The 9,169-nt window shown below is 44.7% G+C and overlaps 1 protein-coding gene across 1 annotated transcript; it reads left to right on the plus strand.

Annotated features, from left to right (window-relative positions):
- The first annotated feature begins 337 nt into the window (after nucleotides 1-337).
- LOC146548192 (NLR family CARD domain-containing protein 3-like) lies at nucleotides 338-6,781 on the plus strand. The gene is made up of 2 exons (XM_085266237.1): nucleotides 338-611; nucleotides 5,016-6,781. The coding sequence occupies exons 1-2, from the start codon at nucleotides 338-340 to the stop codon at nucleotides 6,779-6,781; spliced, it is 2,040 nt and encodes a 679-aa protein (XP_085122363.1).
- The last annotated feature ends 2,388 nt before the right edge of the window (nucleotides 6,782-9,169 follow it).

A 9,169-nucleotide genomic window follows, 5' to 3' on the forward strand; every position in this document is an offset into this window, starting at 1 on the left:
CTGCCTGCATAAAGGGTCCTTTGATAATTTACACACGGCTCGCAAACCGTGACAAAAACACTGGAAAAATTGGGCTGTTCTAAAACGTTTGACGGGTAGTGTATATATTTAGTTTATATATTTTCTTTATTTATAATAGTTTGTTTTATATTGTAGCAAAGTGTTACTTGGATACTTCTCTATGTGCTTCTTCATGTGCAATTTTGTTGCATTCTGAGCCTAAGAAATTTATTGTGATGAACTGCTGTTAGAATCAAGTTAAATTATGATAAATCAGACAATTACCTCTCCAGCTGTTGTTACAGTCTTTGTTTATCGGGTCCTTACAGGGTAAAAGATGACGACACCTAAAGAAATCCTTCTGGGGACTTTGGAGGATTTGGAACGTGATGACTTTGAAAAATTTAAGTGGCATCTGAAGAACGGGTCTGTAGAAGGTTTACCAGCAATCCCAGTGAGTAAACTGGAGAATGCAGAGAGGACGAACATAGTGGATCTGATGTTTGATACCTACTCTATCAACACTTTTGAAGTTGCTAAAAATCTTTTGGGGAGGATAAACAAGAATGATCTGTTGGAGAATTTAAATAAAACCATCCCAGAACCCACAGGTAAGTCAGGGAATGACTAAACAAAAAATACATAAACAATAAAAACCTTAGTTAACATTACACAGGTGCCATTAAAATCCATATAAATAATAAATCCAAAACACTTGCCAACACTTTCAGGAGTGAGAGACTGCAGAAAGCCAACAGTTTATGTTTTATGCATCTGCACAAATAACCTCCTGTGTACACACATGAATATCTGCTCTTTGGGTTGGTTTGATTAAAATGGGACCAGCAGCAGGTTTTCTGCCCATTTTACAGATTTATATTGTCAGATTGGTTTTAGAGCTGTTTTATCAACATAAATGAGGCGACAACAACAGTTTGGGACACGTCACAAATATGATCAAAGTGCTTTCTCTTAAATCTATTTACCAGTTGAAGGTAAAGTTAAAAAAATGGCTGCCATTTCTTTCTGCTGTTTGGAGACCCAAACAAAAAAATGCCCAGACAGTAAATGCTTTTTATTATGGTTGATAAACAGGACACTAAGGTGATTGGTCAAAGGTTGGAGGAAAGCCACAGTTCTCCTTATTTGACTGAAATCCACCATTTCAGCTCATGTTTTTTCTTCTGCAGCTTTCTGGGAGATTCCACTTCAGCCTTCTGCTGGCAACGCTCCCGTTACCAAGCTTCCCTTAGGCAGCATCATTAGAAGACATAGCATACATTTACACTGCTATGCAGATGATACCCAGCTCCATCTGTCCATGAAGTCAGATAACACACACCAATTAGTTAAACTGCAGGAATGTCTTAAAGACATAAAGACCTGGATGGCCGCTAACTTTCTGCTTCTTAATTCAGATCAAACTGAGGTTATTGTACTCGGCCCTGAAAATCTTAGAAATATGGTATCTAAGCAGATTCTTACTCTGGATGGCATTACCTTGGCCTCCAGTAACGCTGTGAGGAACCTTGGAGTCATTTTTGACCAGGACATGTCCTTCAACGCACATATTAAACAAACATGTAAGACTGCTTTCTTCCATTTGTGCAACATCTCTAAAGTTAGAAATATCCTGTCTCAGAGTGACGCTGAAAAACTAGTTCTGTCATGGTCCTGGGTCGTTCAGCGTTTTGTTTCATTTTTGGTATCACCTTGTGTACTTTGTGTTAATTCTGATTTTGTATTAGTTCTTAGGTTGATCTCTACCTGTGTCTTTCCTCTGTGTTCTGTTCGTGTCCCCGAGTTTGTGTTGTAAAACAGTCTGTTTCCTGTTTTACTTTGAAGGTTTGTGTCTCGTCTTGTGAATTAGGATCAGCTGTGCTCCCCTCCTGTGTGTCATTCCCTCATTACCTTGTGTGTATTTATAGTATGTGTCTGCCTGTGTTCCTCGTTGTGTCGTCTGCATTACTGTGTTAATCAGTGTTACTACTCGTCTCTCTATCCAGCCTTCTTTGTGTCATCTCTGTGTATTCCCCGCTGTCCTTATGTTTTCAGGTTTGTCTGTTACAGTGGCTTGCAAAAGTATTCGGCCCCCTTGAACTTTTCCACATTTTGTCACATTACAGCCACAAACATGAATCAGTTTTATTTGAATTCCAGGTGAAAGACCAACACAAAGCGGTGCACACGTGAGAAGTGGAATGAGAATCATACATGACTCCAAACATTTTTTACAAATAAATAACTGCAAAGTGGGGTGTGCGTAATTATTCAGCCCCCTTTGGTTTGAGTGCAGTCAGTTGCACATAGACGTTGCCTGATGAGTGCTAATGACTAAATAGAGTGCACCTGTGTGTAATCGAACAAGGCCGAACAAGGAGAGTGCTGATCCGAAATGCAGCCAAGAGGCCCATGGTGACTCTGGACGAGCTGCAGAGATCTACAGCTCAGGTGGGGGAATTATTAGTCGTGCACTGCACAAAGTTGGCCTTTATGGAAGAGTGGCAAGAAGAAAGCCATTGTTAACAGAAAACCATAAGAAGTCCCGTTTGCAGTTTGCCACAAGCCATGTGGGGGACACAGCAAACATGTGGAAGAAGGTGCTCAGGTCAGATGAGACCAAAATGGAACTTATTGTTCAAAATGCAAAACGCTATGTGTGGTGGAAAACTAACACTGCACATGACTCTGAACACACCATCCCCACTGTCAAATATGGTGGTGGCAGCATCATGCTCTGGGGGTGCTTCTCTTCAGCAGGGACAGGGAAGCTGGTCAGAGTTGATGGGAAGATGGATGGAGCCAAATACAGGGCAATCTTGGAAGAAAACCTCTTGGAGTCTGCAAAAGTCTTGAGACTGGGGCGGAGGTTCCCCTTCCAGCAGGACAACGACCCTGAACATAAAGCCAGGGCAACAATGGAATGGTTTAAAACAAAACATGTCCATGTGTTAGAACGGCCCAGTCAAAGTCCAGATCTAAATCCAATCCAGAATCTGTGGCAAGATCTGAAAACTGCTGTTCACAAACGCTGCCCATCTAATCTGCCTGAGCTGGAGCTGTTTTGCAAAGAAGAATGGGCAAAGATTTCAGTCTGTAGATGTGCAAAGCTGGTAGAGACAGACCCTAAAAGACTGGCAGCTGGAACTGCAGCAAAAGCTGGTTCTACAAAGTATTGACTCAGGGGGCTGAATAATTACACACACCCCACTTTGCAGTTATTTATTTGTACAAAATGTTTGGAATGATGTATGATTTTCGTTCCACTTCTCACGTGTGCACCACTTTGTGTTGGTCTTTCACCTGGAATTCCACTAACATTGATTCATGTTTGTGGCTGTAATGTGACAAAATGTGGAAAAGTTCAAGGGGGCCGAATACTTTTGCAAGCCACTGTAGTTTTTCCAGTTTAGGTTTATGTTTAGTTCTGCCCTCACCTTGGTTTGTTCACTGTAAATAAAACCTCACTCGCATCTCCACCACTGTCTGCAACTTGGGTCCTCATTTAACTCCACCGCACGACTGCTGCCCCAGCCGTGACAAGTTTATGCATTTATTATGTCAAGGCTGGACGACTGTAATTCATTATTATCAGCAAGTCCTAAAAACTCGCTGAAAAGGCTTCAGTTAATCCAAAATGCTGCAGCAAGAGTCCTGACAGGGACTAGAAAGAGAGAGCAGATTTCTCCTGTATCGACTTCTTGTTAAATCCAGAATTGAATTCAAAATCCTGCTCCTCACATACAAGGTCTTAAATAATCAGGCCCCATCTTATCTTAATGACCTTGTAGTACCATATCCCCCTATTAGAGCACTTCGCTCTCGCTCTGCAGGCCTACTTGTTGTTCACAGAGTATTTAAAAGTAGAATGGGAGGCAGAGCCTTCAGTTTTCAGGACCCAAAAAGATAGTTGGGGTTTTTTCTGTTGTATTATTGTAGGTTCTTTATCTTACAATATAAAGCACATTGGGGTGACTGTTGTTGTTATTTGGAGGAATTAATAAAAAAAACTTTTATACTTGAAATTCTTTCATTTATTCTACATATTTATTCATCACTGGCTCCATAGTGTTGTTTATGTAATATGTGAAATGTTGCTAGTATTGATTTGGTGCTGTATAAATAAACACAATTAAATCAAATGTGTCTCTATAAAACCTGCCCTCAGTTATAACCCAAGTGTCAGGGCTCAATGGCTCATGAAAAGGAATGGAGTCAAGCACAGAACCAAAAAACGGAGGCTGAGTGACTTTTAACAGAAATGTATTTTACTAGATTTCTTGACGGAGAAAGCTGAATCACGGCTAAATTCAACAGCAAGCGAGGTATTATGAGAAGTGCAGAGCTGAGGCCAGAACATAAGCTGAGGCAGGTCAAAGGAACAACAGGGGCAGAATCGGGCGAATAGAAACTATCCAGGATCACTGGAACAAAGGAGATAATAATCAGAGTGGTCCACAGTGTAGTGAATGAGTCCAAGATTTAAAAACTAAGAGGTGTTACGTGGCTGCAGGTGGAGATCAGCTGGAGGAGGAGATGAATTAAATCTGGGTACAGAGTGAGATGTGGGTGCACAGGGAGGCAGGCAGCTGAGGATGGCAGTTTGCAAGAGTGAGTTTTCCCAGCAGTGGCAGGGCAGAATCCTGAGGCGTGACTTATGGCGAGAGTTGGAAGATGTATCCAGGTGCCGACTAGGGAACAGGAAAAGAGGGTTACGCGAAACAAGCTGAGGAGCACAAGACAAAATGTGAGGCAGAGAACTGACTGTGGTAAGCACACAATCTGGAGAAGGTTCATTGTGAGTGCTGCTCATAAATACTGCCGGAGTAATTGGCAACAGGTGAGGAGCAGGGAGGAGTGAGGAGGGCTCCACCCAGGGGAGGAGAGCTGATGCTGTGGAAAGTTACTCAGACTCACTCGGATCATGACACCAAGAGTCCAGTGAACTGAACACATAACCACAGTAACCAGAATGCAGTTTTCTCATTTGTGTCATTTGCTGTTTATTCATGCAGAGATTCTCACTGAGTGTCAGCTCAAACTCAAGTCAGACCTGAAGCAGAAGTTCCAGTGTGTGCTCGAGGGGATTTCTACAACAGAAAACCCGACCCTCCTGAGTCAGATCTACACAGAGCTCTATATCACAGGGGGAGGGACTGCAGAGGTCAATGATGAACATGAGGTCAGACAGATTGAAACAGCATCCAGGAAACCAGACAGACCAGAAACAACCATCAGACAAGAAGACATCTTTAAACTCCCACCTGGAAGAGATAAACCAATCAGAACAGTGCTGACAATGGGAGTGGCTGGCATTGGGAAAACAGTCCTAACACAGAAGTTCACTCTGGACTGGGCTGAAGACAAAGCCAACCAGGACATCCAGTTCATGTTTCCATTCACTTTCAGAGAGCTGAATCTGCTGAAAGAGGAAAAGTTCAGCTTGGTGGAACTTGTTCATCACATCTTTACTGAAACCAAAAAAGCAGGAATCTACATCTTTGAAGACTTCCAGGTTGTGTTCATCTTTGATGGTCTGGATGAGTGTCGACCTCCTCTGGACTTCCACAAAACTGCAATCCTGACTGACCCTAGAAAGTCCACCTCAGTGGATGTGCTGCTGATAAACCTCATCAGGGGGAAACTGCTTCCCTCTGCTCGCCTCTGGATAACCACACGACCTGCAGCAGCCAATAAGATCCTTTGTGACATTGTTGACATGGTGACAGAAGTCAGAGGGTTCACTGACCCACAGAAGGAGGAGTACTTCAGGAAGAGATTCGGAGATTCGGAGCAGGCCAGCAGCATCATCTCCCACATCAAGACATCACGAAGCCTCCACATCATGTGCCACATCCCAGTCTTCTGCTGGATCACTGCTACAGTTCTGGAGTTTGTCATGAAGAACAAAGAGAGCAAAGATCTGCCTAAGACTCTCACAGAGCTCTACCTACGCCTTGTGCTATTTCACCTAACAACGAAGGACATCAAGTATGATGACACAGATTCATGCAGGAAGATCATTGAGTCTCTGGGAAAACTGGCCTTTGATCAGCTGCAGAAAGGAAACCTGATCTTCTATCAATCAGACCTGACAGAGTGTGGCATCGATATCAGAGCAGCCTCAGTGTACTCAGGAGTGTTCACACAGATCTTTAAAGCTGATGAGTGCCACATGTTCAACAACGTTGTTTACTGTTTCGTCCATCTGAGCATTCAGGAGTTCTTTGCTGCTCTTCATGTCTATCTGACCTTCATCAACTCTGGAGTCAACCTGCTTAAGAAACAATCTCCTCGCTTTAAAATCTTCCAGAAAACACTTACTGTAAAAGACTTCTACCAGAGTGCTGTGGACAAAGCCTTAAAGAGTCCAAATGGACACCTGGACTTGTTCCTCCGCTTCCTCCTGGGTCTTTCACTGCAGACCAATCAGGATCTTCTATGCATGCTGACACAGACAGGAAGTAGCTCACAGACCAATCAGGAAACAGTCCAGTACATCAAGAAGAAGCTCAGTGGGAAACTGTCTGCAGAGAAAAGCATCAACCTGTTCCACTGTCTGAATGAACTGGATGATCGTTCTCTAGTGGAGGAGATCCAACAGTCCCTGAGATCAGGACGTCTCTCCACAGATCAACTGTCTCCTGCTCAGTGGTCGGCTCTGGTCTTCATCTTACTGTCATCAGATCTGGATGAGTTCGACCTGGAGAAATACTCCCGTTCAGAGAAGGCATTTTTGAAGCTGCTGCCAGTGGTCAAAGCATCCAAGAAAGTGCTGTAAGTGAATCTATGAACAAATATGTTTAATAATGCTAGATGAATAAAAGAATATGTCTCCATTGTTATTCTTCCTCAGGCTGAGAGATTGTAAACTCTCAAAAAGAAGCTTTGAAGCTTTGTCTGAAATTCTCAGCTCCCCATCCAATCATCTGAGAGAGCTGGACCTGAGCTCGAACTACCTGCAGGATTCAGGATTGGATTTGCTGTGTGTTGGACTAAAGAGTCCTGACTGTAAACTTGAAACTCTCGGGTAAGGATACAGACTTTTTGACACTTTTTGACTCTTAAATCTGTAAGTTTATCTTGATGCGGACGTTCAAAGTCAGCACAATTTTCCTTTTAAGTTCCTGAGTTTATATTTTTGACTGTCAGGTTGTCTGGACAGATGTTTTTATTTTATTTTATTTTTTTACTTGTCCCTAAAGTCAGAACTAAACCCACATGTAGATGACTTTCAAATTCAAATTCAAATTCAAATTCAAATTTTATTTGTCACGTACACAGTCATACACAGTACGATATGTAGTGAAATGCTTGGACAACTGCTCGTGACCTAAAGAAAACAAAAAAGGAAAAGGCTATGAATAAGATAGGAAATAAATATGAAAAATTAAAAAGGGTAAATTTAACTAGGAAGGAATAAAATATAAATTAAGGTTAAAAATGAAATAACTGTACAACACAAATTAGAATGAAGGGTAAATTTAACTGGGAAAGAATAAGATAAAATACATAAATTAAAGTTGAAAATAAAATAACTGTACAACAAAATACACAATATAGAACTATATAAGAATGTATGAAGAAATATAAATAAATATATACACAATAACAGCAGCTGTACAAGTATTAGCTTGAAATGAAGAATACAATGTCCAGTGTTGTGCAATCCACATTATGTCTTGTGCAGTGCAAATATGCTTAAAGTGATTTAAGTGCTCCTCCTTGAATCGCTACCTTATCGTGGTGGAGGGGTTTGTGTGTCCCAGGGATCCCAGGGGCTATGTTGTCTGGGGGCTTTTGCCCCCTGGTAGGGTCTCCCATGGCAAACTGGTCCTGGGTGAGGGACCAGACAAAGAGCGATTCAGAAGACCCCCATGAAAAGAATATCGAGGGAACAGTTTACCCTGCCCGGGATAGGGTTACCGGGGCCCCGCCCTGGAGCCAGGCCCGGGGAGGGTGCCCGAGGGCGAGCGTCTGGTGGCCGGGCCTTAGTCCATGGGGCCCGGCCGGGCACAGCCCGAAGAGGAGACATGGGCCCATCCTCCCGCAGGCCCACCACCCGCAGGAGGCGCCATAGGGGTCGGGTGCATTGTGAGCCGGGTGGCGGCCAGGAGCGGAGGCCCTGGCGGACCGACCCCCGGCTGCCAAGACTGGCAATAGGGACATGGAATGTCACCTCTCTGGTGGGGAAGGAGCCTGAGTTGGTGCGTGAGGTTGAGAGGTACCGGCTAGATATAGTTGGGCTCACCTCTACGCATTGTCTGGGCTCTGGAACCAGTCTCCTGGAGAGGGGCTGGACTCTGTCTCAGTCTGGAGTTGCCCCTGGTGAGAGGCGGCGGGCTGGGGTGGGTATTCTTATATCCCCTCGGCTTGCTGCCGGTACGTTGGGGTTTTTCCCGGTGGACGAGAGGGTTTGTTCCCTGCGCCTTAGGGTCGGGGAACGGGTCCTGACTGTCATCTGCGCTTATGCGCCGAGTGGCAGTTCGGAGTACCCAGCCTTCTTAGAGTCCCTGGGGGGGGTGCTGGAAGGTGCTCCACCTGGAGACTCTGTTGTCCTGCTGGGAGACTTCAATGCTCACGTGGGTAACGACAGCGAGACCTGGAGGGGCGTGATTGGGAGGAACGGCCTCCCTGATCTGAACCCGAGCGGTGCTTTGTTATTGGACTTCTGTGCTAATCACAGTTTGGCCATAACGAACACCCTGTTCGAACATAAGAGTGTCCATAAGTGCACGTGGCACCAGGATGCTCTAGGCCGTAGGTCGATGATCGATTTTGTAATCGTATCACCAGACCTGCGACCATATGTTCTGGACACTCGGGTGAAGAGAGGGGCTGAGCTGTCAACTGATCACCACCTGGTGGTGAGTTGGATCAGGTGGCGGGGGAGGACGCTGGACAGACCTGGTGCACCTAAACGCGTAGTGAGGGTGTGCTGGGAACGTCTAGCAGAGGCCCCAGTCCGCGAGATCTTCAACGCACACCTCCGGCAGAGCTTCAACAGCATTCCGAGGGAGACTGGGGACATTGAGTCCGAATGGACCATGTTCAGCGTCTCCATTGCCGAAGCTGCTGCATTGAGCTGCGGCCGCAAGGTGGTCGGTGCCTGCCGTGGTGGTAATCCCCGAACCAAATGGTGGACACCAGAGGTGAAGGGAGCCACCAG

Source organism: Mchenga conophoros, linkage group LG23, assembly GCF_057382185.1.
Source record: "Mchenga conophoros isolate Kocher_MC1m ecotype Shallow Benthic linkage group LG23, M_conophoros_male_GT1.1, whole genome shotgun sequence".
Taxonomy (NCBI): Eukaryota; Metazoa; Chordata; class Actinopteri; order Cichliformes; family Cichlidae; genus Mchenga; species Mchenga conophoros.

Excerpts from the sequence above, each read along its gene's own strand:
- LOC146548192 (XM_085266237.1), top strand. The coding sequence starts at position 338 with ATGACGACACCTAAAGAAATCCTTCTGGGGACTTTGGAGGATTTGGAA. Across the intron at positions 612-5,015 it reads AACCATCCCAGAACCCACAG|AGATTCTCACTGAGTGTCAG; the intron begins GTAAGTCAGGGA and ends TTATTCATGCAG.